Genomic DNA, 18255 nt, shown 5'->3' on the forward strand with positions numbered 1-18255 from the left:
AGTAAAAACTAAATTCAAGCTCACTAAAAAAAAACCAAACCCATGAAGTAATCATTAGGAACTCACTACGAATCTTAAAAAAGACCCTCAAGTCTGTGGTTTATTTATTATAATCACATTTTGCAAACTTTGTTTTAACAACTGGGAAAAGATTCCATTTTCAGGCTGAAAACAAGTACTTGTGCTGCTCTGGAATGTGCCATGTGTCTCATCAGAAAAACATATTTGTAACATCTGTATGCTGCAGCAGAAGGAACTCTTGGTTACTAGACAGACAGAAAATAATTAAAACCAATTTAAATTGTATATAGTTGATGATAAGAGACAGAGAGAGATACACAATGGTTTTAAGTACAACAATATGGTCATAGTTATGTGGTCAAGGATGTGAGTGACTTCCATCTGCCTCCTCCAGACACACAGAGATCTGTTTGATCCCTGATGGGCACTGCAAATACCCACCTCAACAGAGGAAATGCGGAGGAAGGGAAACCACTGATCATGCTCGTCTTGCTCCTCCCCACTCCCTGACATCCTAAAATTCTCCATGAGATGAAAACTACTGCAAAAAATCTGGAAGATGAACTATTCTTGCACGACTCTGTACCCAGCTGCAGCCTTGACCTCAAATATCCAGCTGTATGTTTAAATCACTTGCAAGAAGATCAGACACAACTACAAGGACTGACTTGCTGAATCCCAGATACAGAAAACAGCTCTTGCCAGTGACCTGTGTGTGTCGGCTTGTAGCACTGGACTTGCAGAGGTCACTTCTACAGATCTCAATTCTACAGATCTCCTCTGAAGAACCTGGGTCTCAAATCCCATCTCTGACCAGCTGAGAGCATCCTCACACCATCACTGAGACACAGGTTCTTCCCACCACAGACCTGTGGCTCTGGCCAGGTCATTTCCATCAGATCTGTGAAGCCTTTCCCAACTCTCATAAAAAGATGACTCCCCTGGTTTGCCAGTCTTCCATTTTCTAAGCACAAAAGAGCAAACTATATAGCCCAGCCCTTTCACAGCAGTTGCTCAAGCTGTGTTTGTGTCTGCTGGGCAGGTGTGGTGGGAATACACCTCACTGCTGCCCCTCAGACCTCCTCAGACCTGCAGAAAAGATGCTTCACACCTGCGTGCCCCTCAGAAATTAGTCTGTCATTTTTGCTTTTATAATTTAAGTTTCTAAAAGCTCAAATTGGCTTGTGCCGAGTTACATGGTAGGTCACAAACTGCCTCAAACTTTCAGCTGTCCTTCAAAATCAACTCACATGGAAAATCTTAAAAAGTCCCTTTGTGTCCTTGTTTTAAACACTACTACTTTTTAAAAAATATTTTATTTTATTTTAATTAGTATCATTGGCTAACAGACAATAAGAAATGGCTGGCACATCTTCTCCCCTCCTTGAACCAGTCTGACACGTGGAGGCCCGTACCCTGACCCACCCCATAGGGATTGATGGAGGAAACCTTTGCCATGTGCTACAATTCCTGAAACACTGGTACCTTTTAGAGCAGGACACGAATACAAACTACACGCATTAAAGAAAGGAGCCTGTAACAGCATGCTGTGGAATAGGCAGAGCTAAACACGGGCAGAGAGCCAGAGTGTGTTGTCTGCTATTCTTGGATTAACCTTGAGCCTGTGGGCAGAAAAACCAAGAGATAACTCCTATGGTTCAATTCCAGCATCTACGCTGGCAAACTGAAAAAACCCCACTGCCATCTGCAAGCAGATTGATCTGGGGTCAGGGTAGATCTTCACTCTCCACTGCTGAGATTACTCCTTCATATTTTTTTTTATTTTTTGCCCATTCTACTTAATTCCCAAAAGCACTAGCAGGATTGAGATAACAGACCTCTTAGTTATGACTTCAATCTGATTTGCCAACACGAGTATGTTAAAAACATATGCTGATTCTCAAGCCAAAACCAATCTGCCAGATTCAATCACAGAACTGAGTTTCAGGGCCCAGTTGTAAAATTCTGAAGGCAAAGCGTTGCCACGCTTTTGAAAATTGCCTGAAGCTCCCAAGTTACAACTGTGTGAACAAAGAGCCAGAAAGATAAATATTTTTGTGCAGTCCTGGAATACTGAAAACTGTTTAACTAATTATCACTGCAAAAGTTTGTTCAGCTAAACGAAGGCAATTCTCACCAAAGCAAAGGCTTTTCACAATAAACAGGGAAACGTTTCCCATTTACCTTACAGCACAAGCCAAAATCTAATTAATATTTCAAAAGATAAATTTTCAAATACAAAATAACGGTATCTAGAGGCCAAACAGTTCAAGGTTGAAAGATGATTCCTTCATTTTCAGGACTAAGAAAGAGTTGATGAAATTCTCTTCTAATTGCTTGACTGCTGCTACATTTCTGTGCCGTGTCACGCTACTGTGAGCACGGCCTTCTCCTAACGTCAATCTCACCTGATGCTGACGTCAGTGTTTTCTTAATGAAAATTTAAGTAATTTTTTTGGCTTTTCACATTCCTGGAATCTGAGAAGTTCCAGAAACTAATTGAGCGTGAAGACATGAGGAACACACCAATACATGTGGATGAAAAGAAGTGATTTTGGAGCTCTCTCAGGCACAATGATGCAATGTGTGCACTAAAATCAGGTACCCACTCCACCCAATAGTGTAATTATACAACCCAGGCTCTGGCTGCTGTATTACAATCACAGAAGGACTCACAAAACAGCCAAAATTCAAGAGTCCATTTTCTTGAATAAAAGGCAATCAAGCCCACAGAGTGTAGCATTTGTGAATGAATAGACAGAAGTCTTCTCTCTGGCAGTGCCAGGTAAGACATAATGTGACAGTAATGACATAAGATCTGTCATTAATGAAAGATTAAAAGGAAGAGGAACATCATTGCTGGATGAAATAGATGCCAGTGTAGCATTTTTTAAATTATTATTTTGTCCTAATGGCAAGCTGCAAATGAACATATTTCACCTATATCTTCAGGGAGCTTCTGTTTCGTTCCTCAATTCTTGTCTTAAAATACTGAAAAGAGTAGCTGTACAGAAATAAAGAGAGAGTTCTGTTTCATCCAAAGGTCTTTGGTATCAGAGGTGAATGAACATGTTTCTGTTTTTTTACTGTAAAGCATAATGAGTTATATGTTTGCATTTTGCCTCAGAGACTTCAATAAATAGTGCCATTTAAGTGTATAGCTATGAGAAATATAAGCAACAGAAGTGTCCTGAATTTAAAGAAAACAACTGTTCTGAAGAAGTCAGTCCTTCTATGCCAGACTCACTCTTCCATTTTGTGTTTAATATTGTGAAATCTCCTAATTTCAAACTCTTTTTATGCTTCTGTAACTGTGATTTTTATGGTCCTATCAATGGATATCAATGAACCTAAGCGGCACTACAAATGGCAGACATAACTGCTTAACTATGGGATTCTGATGGGTAGACTTAATTGGTAAAGCTCAAATTCTTTCATTTTCCAAATATCTTAAATTTAGAGTATGAATGCATTAAATGTGAACATTTGGAGCTGCAGTGCTTCTCAGCAGATGCCACAAATTCCAGCTATTAAGTCTGCTTTCAGCATGGTTCCTTACATCTGCTAGCACTGCTGCTGAACAGTCTTGTGCTTAGACTGTTACAGCCTATGAACTTTCAGTGAATTTCAAATAATAATAATAATGTTATGTTTCAATTCCTCAACACCTACCTGCAGGAGATTTTTCAGCAGGTAACAGTTTGGTCTAACCAAGAACACCACAGACAGGACACGTGTAAAGTTAAGCTAAGAAGATTTTGCCACTTTGAGTATTAGTAGCCTCCTGACATCTCTAAAGGTCTAAGGCCAGAGTTGTAGAGTTCTTATTATAATGAATTTACAATAGTCACAGTTGATAAAATATCATGAACTTTGGCAAGTCTGGTCTCAAGTCTTTCAAACACTGTCACCTCATACAGCTAACTCACTTAACTGCTCTCCCAGTTTCTTCAGAAGAACAATGTTATCTACATACGTACTGCAGAATCCAGCAGGTAACTTCAACCATTCCTCAAAACACAGGTATTTCTACACCAGAAGTAGGGGGAATCTTCACAGATTACAATCTTGCAAACGAGAGATGTAAAGGCACTTACCCTCCAATCTTGACACCATCATGCACGCAGCTGCCAAGACCACCAACCCAAAGAGGAGGCCAGCAGCATGCACAGCGGCACAAGACACGCTTTCCCACAAAGCAACCTGTCACGCTACCAAAGTTTTGTATCTCATGTGCTCTGAACTAGAGAGCTGCAGATTTGATGCTGAGTTTGCAAATGACTGAATAAGACACGAGCAATGTTTGTTTATACCCAGGCCATCTGCAGCACGGGCTAGGAGGTAGATTAAAAAAACCCAACTGTCGTACAACTCTCCATATCAAGGTTATCTCTTGCCTCATCTCTCTCTCTCTAAAAAGGCACACTGAAACAGTCTTCTCCAAAGAGATCAGGTAAACATCCTAATGGGAGGTAAGAGAATGCAGTTTTCTTATACACAGCTAAAACCTGTTCTTGCAACAGGTCCAACCTGCTTCATTTTGACCATTGCAGAGGGTGCAGCACTGTGGTTACTACAGGAACAGGGAGGAATTTCAAGCTCCAGCTACCCACTCGGCTAATGATTAGCATGACAAAAAGATAATTTTTGTTCCTAATACCAAATTACAATGATATTTTTTCTTTTCAGCCCCGTTAAAATTCTGCCACTGAAAAGTAGATCTAAAATCACAGAAACATTGATGAACGGCACCTTAAAAATGACAAAGTTAAACAGGCATCACTTCTAACACCAAGAGCAGTGTGCACAATTATTTTTCAGCTTGTTGAGAAAAACAGTATCATTCAAAATCTTCATCTGCTCTACACTTCATTACCTGTTGACTGAATAAACCTTTCTGTCAAAACCCAGTGCTCTGCATTCCAACCACAAAGGAAGAGCAATCAATGAAATGTATATGAAACACAGGAAATTGATATATTTCTTCCCAGAGTTTTTACCTCAAAGAAAACATAAGAAACAAAATTATTTGAGAAATAAACCCAGTTTTATTTGCCTTTCTTCACAACAGGTACCTCTGAGCTCTGCCTATGTGAATAAAGCTGTACAAAGCCAAAACTAACACGTGACTATCCTGGGACAAATGCCCTTTCTACACGTACAGTCAGATTAACCTAGTTTGGCACTTACCCTTAAGCATATTGAGCTCCTCAACACAAAGTTTAGCAGACTAAAAGAGGTTCCAAAGTGACTTAATTAAACTATTGTCACAATTGTTCTTGCATAAGGAAGAATGGGATGCCCAGATGGAAAGTCATTTAAGGAACATATGTTTCTGTGATGTTCTAACGCATCAGCTCTTCAGAGAGATCCTTCCTGAAGAATTTGGCAGCTGCAACAGGGAACTGAACACCGACTACCTGGCACGGTGCAGGGCTGCAGAGAGGTACTCACACAGTCTGGATGCTGGAAGCAATATAAATACAACAAGATACAGTCTGAGCAGGTTATATTAGACCTGTTATAATTTCACGTTAACGTGCTTATATTCCTCTCAACTAGCTTAACTATCTTCTCCTAGTACTGTATCATGGACAACTCATCGTTTCCTACTGCAAAAGCCTTTCAATTCTGAAGTATCTGTCTCAGAAGAACCCAAAAAGATCCTAGAGGATCTTTTGCATTTCTGAAGGAAGCCAAAGAGGTGAGGAATGGCTGAGTGAATTCCTTACAGTAGCAGAGTTTTCCAGCAAGCCTAGGAATAAAAACTTACAGCTTCTGTCTCCCCCCTCTCTATCCTTTAGCCATGATGACACACTTTCTAACCCATGGAAGAAAGAGCTTCAGATACAAACTCTTCAGTGGAACAGGAGTTCCCAGTAGTTTGACTCCAGACTGAAACTGCCCCTTTCAGCAGCATCACTCCAGATTTACTCTGATAAGCAGTAAGGGCAAAACACAGCTCAGTCTCCTTCCTCTCTAAGCAAACACGTTAGACCAGCATGCATTGTATCAACAGGAGGTTGTTTAGCCCCAGAAGAATCCATGAACCAGAGCTGAATCAGCTCAGACATGTCACTCATTTGAATAGGATTTGTCTTGCAGAGCAGATGTGCTTTTTTAAAACAGTCAGTTCAGCACTTACTGTGAAAACACGTGATGAAAACAGTACAGTTTAGCTTTGGAAGTGACTACCAGGTCATGACAGTACATGCACTCGGAGGTATGGGACGAGGAAGTGCAAACTGCCAGGATCTCCCTTAAAAAGGAACAAAGCAGAGACATAGCCAGCCTAGGATTACCCCAGGGAAAGCTTAGTTTCTAATCTCCACAAGGTCAAAGAGAAAGAACGATTGTTGCTATTATCATAAATTATACCCAGAAACATTCACTCTTCAGGAGAGCTCAGCTTTTAGCTCTCTGTTACAAAGATGTCAGGACCAATAAGAGCAAAAACCCCAAACAACCTGCCAGGCCTGGCCGCTGCACAGCAAAAGCTCAGAATTGTGTCTTTATTTAGTGTGGCCTTTGTTAAAGCACCAGCTCACTCCTTCCTCAGGAAACCAGCCAGTTCTGCAAGTGTAGGCCTGTAGTTTAGTCTAATAGGAAATAATATTAACTTCAATTGGAAACAGCAATTACTGAAAAAGAAGAAACCTGTTGGCTTGTTACCATCATCGTTCTTTGCTGTACGCTCAGAACCTTTCACCCACAGACTTACTGCTTTTTTACTTGTCTTAGTTATAAGAGCACTATGTTGGTATCACAATATTGTCTTTATGGATCTCTGCCTGGGGAAAAATTAAGACAGGCTGATATTAAATGACAGCAAACCAGCCAGAGTCAAGTAGAGAAATTCAGACTCTCAGTCAGTCCTGGCCTATTTCAATGGGCAGTCATTGTCCAAAAGACAGATGAAGAAGCCAGGAGACCTTATCTTATTCATTTCTGTGTTTCTAGAATGCCTTTTTAGCAACACATGCTGTAACAGTTTTGGTTTAAATTGCCCTGGATTATTTTTCCTTCATCTTTGATGCTAGCTTGCTGCTTAGTCTTCTCATCATAAACCAGCAAACAATAAACAACACACAACACAGGGTGCCTACAGGCACTGAAGATTTCTGTTTGCACCAGCCCTGAGAATCCAGCTGCCAGGCTCTCATTTTCTTGCACCTTCTTTTTTATCTGAACAGATGGAAACTTAAGAGCAGAAGCCAAGAACATTAACATGGACACCTTTAGAGTAGTTACGATAATTTCTGTAGCTGTAGTTATAGTAATTGCAGGGGGATAGTGCACGCACACACATGCACAATGGATGTCATTTCTTCACTGCTAAACAAGAGAGTTAAAGATCATCCATCTAGTTTTCAAACATTTTTCCAAATAGGGAACATTCACCAGAAATAGCTTCTTAGGTCAAAGATGGTCTTTCCAGGGATTTCCATCAAGCACTGAGGCTGACTATAAAATGCTTAGAAAATAGAAAGTTTTTCAAACAAATGTTTTTCAAACAAATGTTTTGTAACTGACAGGACAAAGACTGTCAAATGCCTTATTCCTTCTCTAGGTAGGTGACAAGGATCAGCTACTGCCTGCAGAGTCCTAGGAAACAGTGTATTGATACCTCTTGCTGATTGGGAAGTTACCAGGTTGACACATGTAAAACAACTTTTAAGGGACCAATACTGTACTTAGAACCAGAGAAGCACAGAGCAGCTGAGGCTGGAAGACACCCCTGGAAATCATTTAGTCCAAACTCCCTTGCTCAAAACCAGGGTCAGCAAGAGCAGGTTGCCCAGGACCAGATGAAATTGAGAATCTTTCAGGTGACCTGTTCCCCTGCATGCTTGTGCCTGTGACATCTGAGACTTCTCAGACCATCATTAACTATTGTCCATGGAAATCAGTGCATGAGCAGCAGAAGGTTTCAAGACAGCCTAAGAGCCTGAATTTTTGGCACATGGCTTCACACGCAGCCATTAGCACCAAATTTTGGTTTCACTGTGAGTGCTCATTTTTTACCTGTAATGCTTCATTGTGTGCCAAGGCTGGCGTAGGAAGGCAGTCTCTTTGCTCCCCATGAAGTCTGCTCTGTGCTGTTCTGTTTCATACACAGCGAGATTCTTCTCCTTGCAATGTTGGAGAGAATTTAAATAGTCTGTGTTTGTACCACACCCCTGCTCCAATACAGACAGATCAGAAGATACAGGCTATTTTGGAAACACTCCAATAACACTACAAATTGCTTACAGCCAGTAACGTGGAAGAAAGGCAAGTCTGTCCCAGGTGTGAGATATGTGGAGTTAAAAAAAATATAAAAATAAATGGAGCAGTGTTTGTTTGTACAAACAACATAAAAGGGGGGAATCTAATTCAGAGTAGACTGCATTGCCAGTTTCAGCAGTTACACATGGATTAATTCGATCCTCAGGGTTTGCAATTAATTCCCTTCACTACTGCCAAGGTCACCCCTCACATTCCAATTTTGCAATCTTTGAACTATAAAGAAATGAACAATTAAAAAAATTACGAGACTTAACAATACCTCCATAGATGATGCCAGCCAAAGGCAGGAATATTATCAGGAACCCAAACATAACTACTGTCTGTCACCTATTGAATTTAATGTGATCTGTTTTTAATTCACATACCCAATGCTATGGCATGCACAGACACATAAACGCAGAGTAATAAGGAAACACAACAAATATTTCATCTTGGATCTCTCTTCAGGCTTTCAGTTAGGATCCCAGGAGCACATATGTAGAAGGAGTCCCAGAAGCACGGGATCTGACTCTGGTAAAGTAGTTTTTAAGTGTTTCTGTTTTTTTCTGGCTAGATGTTACTGCTGTAATATGTGCTGAGAGGTCACCATAAAGAGCAGGAAGGTGACAGTTGCTCACCACAAGTGTGATAAAGCTTCTGACCCCTCCTTTTCAATGATATATGTTCTCAATTCTCAAAAGTGGGGAAGACACTCAATATATTGCAACTGTTTAGTATGGGCTCAACAAATACATAATCCTGCCTAAGGTCAGGAACAGCACTGCCAATGAACAGGAAATTTTAGGCAATAGATACATGAAGCTTATTGGCCTCTGGATCAGGGCCATTCTCCCCATCTTCCTTGTGAATGAGTATCTCAAAATCACAACTAAGTCTGACATTAACTGGTCAAAGTCTGAAACAGGCAAAAATACACAGTAACAGCTTCCCTCCTTAGTGCTGGTGAAGGCAGCTGGTCATATTGGTTTATAATACTCGTATTCTTCTACTAAATCTACTAAACTCATCTTTCATCAATAGCAAATAGCTTTTTTTTCTTTAAAATGGAGAGGGCGTATACTTATGTCCACTCTGAACAAGCAATGCCACGATGGCACAGTTCAATGTACAGCTTCCTTCTGTTTCCCTATATTTAATCAGTATATTTATATCAAAATAGCTCTGGGGGAAAAAAAAATAAATCAATGGGACTGTTGCGTGGGGGTGGGACTGGAATATGCTCATTGACAGAGTTTTCTGTAATCACCCCATTGACTTCAGGGATACTCTGAGTGGATTTAAGTACTGCCAAACACAAATGTATGGTTACAGCATTATTCTCTCTCAAGGCAAATGAATCAGGGCCTACTTTTATTATCCCTATATATCTATTTTTGACTGATGAAGCAGCTGTAGACAGAATAGAAAGATATTAAGATCTCTCACACAAGAGATCCCAGAACTTATTTTATTGCAGACCTTTCCAAAGACACAGCTCATTGAACTAAGTGTATCAAGTTCTGTTCTTGATGCGGCATGACAACAATGGCATATGGCTGTAAAATGAAAGAATTCAGACATAAATATATTAACTTTGAATTAGGAAAGGCTAGGCCACAGATAAATCTAAAAGACAGACAATGATGTAGCTATTGCACTTCATAAAATTCCATAAACCTGCAGTTAAAAAGAGTAGAGGGGAAAAAAGCCTCATGACAGATGAGTGAGAGTCTGGAAACATCCATCTGGAGAAAAGATTTGTCCTGAAAAGCCTTAACCAGCTCTGAAAGCAGGGATACTCCTCAGTGATGTTGAGGATGCAGCTCAAGCAAACACAGGGCTCCACAGGTTATTCCTGGTTTTCCTTCCTTTTCTGCCAGTTGGACACCTGTGCAACACAGAGCAAGGCTTTCTGGAGACAATTCACATTAATAACTGGGATCTTAGTATTCTCTTTAATATTAATTGATATTATTGTATAAATTTGATCCATGTGACCAAATCACTCCCGTCTCAAGCAATTTCAGAGTGATCATTTAGTTGTGCCAGGCGTTTTCTGGAGAGAGGGGAAGAAAGCAGCTAACCGTGAGGGAAAGAGCTGAAGGCTTTAATGATTTCTAATGATGCACCTAGAGGTCATCAAGTAAAAAGATACTATGTAAAATCAAAGCTTTTTCAAAACATGAAATTTAGAAAAGGTGGTGAGGAGGCCAACTTCATTAGATGGTCATTGAGGATTTAGAAATAGCCATAGCACAGGGACTCTCTATTTGCATCAACCACTGCAAGACTCTTGGTAGGGAAACTATGCCACAAGACTCTTGAAAGCAACGCTGTAGGAAAGCAGATGCACAGACTGCTTGGAGATAATGTTTGTCTCAGTAGAAGTCAATGTCTCTGATGTATCTGAGGACAGACTGCAGCTATGAGCATCACAGGCTGAGATGCAAACTTGATCACCCTTGAATCAAGTGATGCTTGGACAGGATTTTGACATTGTATCAGGTACTATTAATTTGGAGCCATCTCTGGTTTCCATCCTAGCCAGAGCAAATTTGGATTACAGGCTGCAAGACAAAAAAATATCAAGTGTCCTAGTTAATGACAATTTAAATCTAGAGCTCAAATACTGGAAAAATACAGTGTTTGAGCAAATAGGAGAAATGGATTGGGTTTTCTCTCTGTGGAGTATTTCCAGCAATACCTGCTCTGAAATGTTATTTATTGGGAAAGGATGAAAAATGCATCTGATGCTGCCTGAAAAAAAAGATTGTAGCCCTTTCATAGAATCATTCTATGAAAACTCAGCAGACAGCTCGGCTCCTTCCTCCTGTCCAGCTAATGGGGACAGGAGGAAGGAGCTTGACCCTACTGAAATACATGGTTTGCATGCTTACCCATGGGCCCTGGATCACATGAGGTAAGAGATGTAATGGGAGGACTCCTGTTGGAAGTAGAAAATATTTTAGGTCCCTTTTGAACCTTGTAGATAAGAGCAGCCATCCAGCTGAAAGCAGAATGAGCAGCAGCTCTTCTGAAGGATTTCATACGACAAGGGACAACTGAGTGACCCCAGATTTGTTCACAGTCACATCACAAAACAGACTCCTCTAGAGAAGTAGCAAATCTGAGGCAAGCTTTCTAGATGCCTACACATGGAAAACAGAACAAAGCTTTCTCTTTTCTTATGAGGTGGCCCCCTGTGAGATTGCTGTTGGCTTCTTGCAGTGTCCACAGCTTTTCCAGATGAAGAGCTGTGAATTTCTAGCAAATTGGCAAGCCCCAAATTTTACTGTTGGCAGCTGACAAATCCTACATCAGCTCTGGAATTTTACTAGCGTTTTACTAGATTTTCACCAACTGAGTCAGATGGGCACAGTCTGCGTGCTTCTGCTGATGTAAATTGTTTTATACTTGTTGGCATAAATAATGCATCAGCAAACTCAGACAATGTGTAAAACTTGGCATGTCTGCAACATGGATAGGCCAGAAAGGTCTGACATGGCAGGATCCACAGGTATTGATGGACAAGCCCAGAATTACTTTTAGAATGTTCTGCAGACCAACAAGATCAACAACAGGCAAACACAATTTATAGGTTTTTTTAAACAGGATAGCTGGAAGAGGAGGAAGCTCAACCTACCAAAGACACAGATAATTAGCTACACAAGGAAGGAGGATCCAATTTTTTTGCCTATTCTTAGCTCATGCTAACTTTCCTACACACATGATAACCAAGAAGAGATAGGATGAGGGCAGTCAATGGTGTCTATTCCTAGCTTTAAAGCTAGATCTGGCCTTGACTATCCTGGCCATCAATTAACCCAGGGTAGACTAGTCCATCCAGCTGTAAAATGAGACTATAATATTGACCTTGATTTGTGCTCTATGGGGAGCGGACAAATACTCCCTAAGATAAGTATCACTGAGAGAGAATTCTTGCCTTGACACACCATTAAAAATAAGACAAAAGCTTTATATTCCTCTTAGGAAAAAGTGAAGAAGGGAGAAGGAAACTTCGTTTACCTTTGGATGGCCCTTCTCAAGGCACAGTATCCCAAACAATTCCAGCAAATATGATCTGCTGCTCTGGGACATGATCTCACACTGCAGAGTGCTCCCAAGTTCAGCCAGCCTGACATAAGCAATGGGAAAAAACCCAGAGTAGAAACAGAGGAGAGAGAGAGAGAAAAAAGGAGTGCCACGCATCTGCTCACTCTGCATGGTCCAAAAACACATTGTCTGACCTGACACAATACAGACCATATCTCAGAGAAACTCCAAAAATCTTATTGCCCAGCAGAGACACTTTTTTGCAGCAACAAAGGCAGATGTGCTCTCCGATGGCACAGGTGAGCTCTCAGCCTTCAGGCAGCCAGGTGTACTGTTACTGAGGAAAGCAGCTTGTTCTCACCTCAGGGTCTAATCCATTTGCCAAAGTATTGCAGAAGTGGCACTGTGTATTTGCAAAACACTTCCTCAGGTGGCCTATTTGACACCAAACAGCAGATGGTTTACTGTCCGTGCAGCAAGTAACGGTCATTTTAGGGTTCCAAGTGGGTCATGGCGTGGTCATATAGCAAACAGCTGCATTCATTGTGGAAATGTTTCAAAAGTTTTGTTTATGATACCTGGGTGCTTTTCTCTTGCCTTTAACTGGAGGTAAGTATCAGAACCAGATGTAACCAAGCCACAAACTCTGCCGAGTTTCAATCTATTGGTATCCCAAATCATTCATGTCCTGGAGGCCAAAACGGAAAGCTCCTCTACCTGCCAAAATCTATAGAGACAATAACATCCACCCCATCCCTGCAGGACTCCACAGTTTACTCACCTCAGCTCTTTAGTTGACAAGGTGTTTAGCACAGACAAGGCACACAGCTTATATGAGTTTAAACCAGCCCTGTTCATTGGGGTGCCTTGCACATCTAACTGCAAGTGTGTATGTCTCCATACAGTTTGCTGCAGGATATGTTCAGAAGCTCAGAAAGGTTTTTCAAAGCCCTTTATGGCATACAACACCCTCTGTTAGGCATGGTTTCAGAACCTGAATTCTATTCTTGCCTTCATGTTGAAGTAAAGTACAGTAAAGACCTTCCAGACCCTACAGTGTTATGATTTTCATAGCACTTTTCATCACAGTGTGACACACAGAAAGGTCAGAGCCAACCAAAAGCCAAGCAAGACGGATAGGAGGTTGTTGGGTCTCTAGATGCACTAAAAAACTGCAGTTCCTTCTGCTGAATGAACATGGCTCACAGAAATTCCCAAGATCAGGTTTTACCAAATCTGCAGCTCTAACAGCCACTCTCTGATAAATTTCAGATTGGTGTTCAATACTGATAGATCTACAAAGCAGCCTACAGCAGCACAACCAAATGCAGAGCAGGTCAGCATTATTGTCCTTCTTTGTGACCGAGATATATTTTTTTTCAGTAGAAAACAAACTGTAATTGCAGCACACGTAACAAATCCATTCCAGAGAGAGAGAGAACATAAGCATACAAAAGAGCAGTGCCGAGTTTGCAGCTGATTTAGCACAGCTCAGGAAAGAATAAAAAAAAAAGCTGGGCTGTGCAGCTTTGCCAAGTCACATTAGGTGAACTAGTGCCCTCATCTATCATGCTATGAGTCCTCACGCAGCCTCAACCATCTCTCCTCTCAAGCTAGGGAAGAGTAAACTCTCTCCTGTATAAAGCACTGCTAGCAATATTTATCCCACTGGCTATGCTAAATAACATGTGCAGAGGTCAATACAGCAAGACACATCCACATACATCTGGGAACAAATGAAAGGTAGGGTTGGCTGTTCATTTCTGATGTACTAGGCAGTATTAATTTTATTTCCAGGTTTCATAAACTTTTCAAAGCCGATTGTTTAAACTGATAGTCCTCAGGTTCTGGTTTTTTTCCCCCCTAATGTCAGTTTTTGCTCCATTTTAATAGATCCCCTTAATTTCCTTTACAGCTAAGTACTGGTCAGAAAAAAATGGCAGAAATTTCCCTTACACCAGCTGTTATAGGATCTAGTGTGGATTTTAAAACAGAATAGAGTTGCAGCCTGCATTCCTAAAAACTCCAGTGAACCATGTGAAAAGCATTGTTTGGGAGCAATTGGAGAGATAACTGCACTCCTGATTTAACTTATTATCCTCAGTGTACAAAACAAGTAGCTGCAGTAACATCATTATACTGAGAGCACCAAAAAGAACAAACAGAAAGCTTAATCTACATTTCTGATACAAGCTGTTTAGTAGCTTCAGCTGTACAACTGTGGGAACTGGTGGCACAGCTTCACATTATCTGGCCCCATGAAAACTCATTTTTTGCACAGTGTGCAAACATTAAATGCAAAATGAATGATCGTGCACTAAGTAGGGCATTTGATTAAGATTAGAGAGCTAAAAAAAAAAGCTACCAGCAGGCTCTGAGTTGTGCAGCCATGCATCTTCCTGTTTTATTCAATGTCACCGAATTCCTCTTGGTTCTTCACATGTGTAGATCAGTTAGAATCATAGAATCATAGAATGGTTTGGGTTGGAAGGGACCTTAAAGCTCATCCAGTTCCAACCCCCCTGCCATCAGCAGGGACACCTTCCACTAGACCAGGTTGCTCAAAGCCTCATCCAACCTGGCCTGGAACACTTCCAGGGAGGAGCAGCCACAGCTTCTCTGGGCAACCTGTTCCAGTGTCTCACCACCCTCACAGTGAAGAACTTCTTCCTAATATCTCATCTAAACCTCCTCTCTTTCAGTTTAAACCCATTTCCCCTTGTTTTGTCATTAACTGCCCTTATGAAAAGTCCCTCTTTATGGCTGATGCTACATTTCTGCTCAGATTGTTCTTTTTGAAAGGATTTTGGGGAGGATCAGACAAACATAAAGACAATCTTTCTTACTCTGTAAAACAGTTGAGTTCCCATCAGACCAAAACCTCAAAGAGGTTGGGTCAGTACAAACTACAATAAAGTACAGAAAGATGGTTCAGCAACCAAGAGAAAATGAAAACAAGTGACCAGTGGATGTAGCTACACAGACCAGCCACGTGCAAAGTACTACAGCAGAACAGGCAGCTTAAGAGTGACAACTTTATATTTTTCTCCTTATTTGAAGTTTCCCTTAAGTTAAAGTAACTTACCAAGACTGAAATTATAGAGGCTGCCTTCTGTCCAGTATGTTTCTCTGCACCCTGGCCTGAAAAGCTCAAGGGGGGAAGAAGAAACTATGTTCTTTACAAAGCTGTGGAGATGTTCTCCTTTCCCTGCTCAGCTGTCCAACAAGCACCTTGCTTTTTTGTTTTGTGAATGTGGCCTCACAACATCTCACCACTATGAAACATCCCAACCACAGGCTGATTTTGGGAAGGGTCAGGATAGAGCCACCAGCCTGATGTCCAGCAGGCTAAAATAAATCCAAAGAGTAATAGAGCGTAAATACTGAACAGAGTTAATCAGAAACCAGGATTTCCCCTTTAGGTAAGATTTCTGAAATAATTACAAAATTGGATATGCATTTCAAACTGGGGAAACCTAACAAGTCTGGAGAGGCCTGGGTCTCCCTTCAGGATGCAGCTGCAAGGCAGCCAGCTATATCAGTCTGCCCTTGAGATGAGGAGCAGGAGAGCAGGATCTGCCTGACCTATCAAGGAACTCAACTTGTGGCCAGAGCTCTGAGGGCTCCCTCAGCTCTCTGCTGCCACCAGTCCCTCAGGCAGACTGCCAAGGAGCTGGGCAGGAAGGAAACCAGGGAGGTTTCTAACAGAAAAAACATCCCACTGGAAAATTTCTGACCCACTCTAATAACGGGCCCACTTTCAGAGTCAGTTATGATGCTCGCAGATGGTAGGGAGACCCACTGCATTTTTTGTTTCGTTATTGGCTTCCTATATAAATTTCTTTCTATACCAGACACGCAGCATCAACTAAAGTAATCCTTAAGAAGAATGTTCATAAATCCCTTCAAACCTCTCCGCAGCAAACGACACTGCGTTTCCCAAGAACGATGACAATTGTTAATTGGCACTATTCAGAAGGTAACATTTTCTTTGGTAAGGTCTTTACTGCTTTAGACAACCACATGTACTTTTGGCAGCGTCTCTAGACAAGCCTTGTTGGCAGCCTACAGTATATGCCTCGCTCGGAAAGACTGCATGAAAAAACAGCTCACTTTCCAGTTCCAGTTCCAAGGCTTCGTAAACTTGGCAAGGCTGACAACATAATCTGGCCTGACTGCAGGAATAACTGATGCCTGGTAGGTAGCATCCCACCAAGTGGCCTGAGCTGCCCAGGCACATGCAGTTACTCCACAAAAGGAGACCACCTTAGCCTTACTCCCTTGACTACAAACCTACATACCGTTCGTTGTTCAGGGTCATTCTTGGAGGGTCAAGGTTGGGGTTCTCCATAGACTCCATTTGAGGACAGCGTAGGAAGTAGTAGAGGGTGTGGAGAGCATCAGGGGACCAGGAGATGGGTTGTTGCTGCCGGGTTTGTCGAATGGGGCTCAATCCTGGGCGGATGGTGTTCAAGCACTGCATGTGGTGCATTGCTCGTGATACCAAATCACCTGCACAGAGAGAAAGAATGCAAAAGCATCTCTTTACTATTCATCCACAGTCCTCTAAAGTACACTTTTTGAACTAAGTAAAATCTCTCGCAGCTCAGAGAAATGTCTTTTGTGTGCATATATTTTTCTTCCTCCACAAAGGCATAAGCTGCCCTCAAGCTGCTGCTTTGCAGGTTGTTGTATGGGAAATTTAACTTTCTTTCAAATGACAAGTTTTAGTTAGAAAATATAGAATGAAACTTCTCTCAGTCACCATACATTCAAGAACAGAAGCTTTACAGTGATTTTTCTATCCTGTTTTAATGCTGGTTTTCTCCTCTTTCCAACCTAGGAGCGCAGCTTTCATAAGGTAAAGCCAGTAACACCAGTACAAATACTTTCATCACCAGCATCACCATTTTATGTTATGAGATTGTTCCCATTTCTTTCAACTGGCTTATGATGTTCTACCTTCCCACCCAGGGACTTGTGACAAATTAATGACGTTATGTTCAATATAGAAATCTCTTCTTTTAGGGGTCTGCTTCTCTCATTCTCAATCCAGCTGCAGGTTTCTCCAGAAGAACAAGATCTGACTCTCTTATTAAAAAGCCAATCTTTATCATGCTGACTGTCACAAACTTGCCAGAAATTTGGCCCTAAGCCTTGTAAGAAGCTCAATGCAGGAGCCTTCTGGGCTGCTCAGTCCTCTTGGTCTTTGAACTTGAGCCAACCTGCCTCTCTGTCAGAGTACTGGTGGACTTAAGGAGGCCTGGAAGAAGGCAACCTGTATTACACAGTTTCAACTCAGAAAAGACTTTAAGGCTTCAGATTTTTAAAAAGTTCATAGAGGAATGACCCCAAGACAGCAGTTATGCAGTCACATGAAGCTGGTCCTTCTGTTATAAGCTCTCTTTGGGCACACCCTGTTTACTCTCCTTTTATTGTGGTGCATTACAAACTCTCAAGAGCTTTGCAATAAAAGCTTCAGACACGACATCTTTGAGTAGTGTGACTACCATACAGCGAGCTGCATGATTACTCCAGATTACTATACATAGCTAGGATCTATTTTTTCCTTGGGAGAATCCTCTGTTGCTTGATGTTCTACAGTCTCCTAAAACTCTCACAGGAAATGTTGCTCTATTGTGTCCTACAGTTACAATACTGGGAAAGGATGGAACCGAAATAGTCGCCCCATCACAAAGCTGGTTCCTGAGAAAGTGCCCTGAGCTTAGCTGTGCTGCATATGAATTAGTCACACCACCCTCTGAAATTCTTAGGAAGTTATTATTTGTTCATTTATATCTAAAAGCAATACACTGAATTTGCCAAACAACTTCCCATGGGGTTCTAGCGTTACACAGGTTAGGGAGAAACTCCCACAAAGCTACTGTATGTCGAAAAATGACATTAGTAGCG

The 18255-nt window shown here is 41.4% G+C and overlaps 1 protein-coding gene across 1 annotated transcript in view; it reads right to left on the reverse strand.

The window, feature by feature from the left end:
* Positions 1-18255, reverse strand: part of ABTB2 (ankyrin repeat and BTB domain containing 2) — a gene marked incomplete at its 5' end in the record, with an annotated part of 46793 nt that overhangs the window by 27140 nt on the left and 1398 nt on the right. Inside the window, one exon of the mRNA XM_010170716.1 lies at positions 16644-16854. Within this exon, the coding sequence (XP_010169018.1) occupies positions 16644-16854 (211 nt within the window). The remainder of the gene's footprint in view (positions 1-16643; positions 16855-18255) is intronic.

The sequence above is a fragment of the Antrostomus carolinensis genome, unplaced genomic scaffold, assembly GCF_000700745.2.
Source record: "Antrostomus carolinensis isolate BGI_N321 unplaced genomic scaffold, ASM70074v2 scaffold8086, whole genome shotgun sequence".
Lineage (NCBI taxonomy): Eukaryota > Metazoa > Chordata > Aves > Caprimulgiformes > Caprimulgidae > Antrostomus > Antrostomus carolinensis.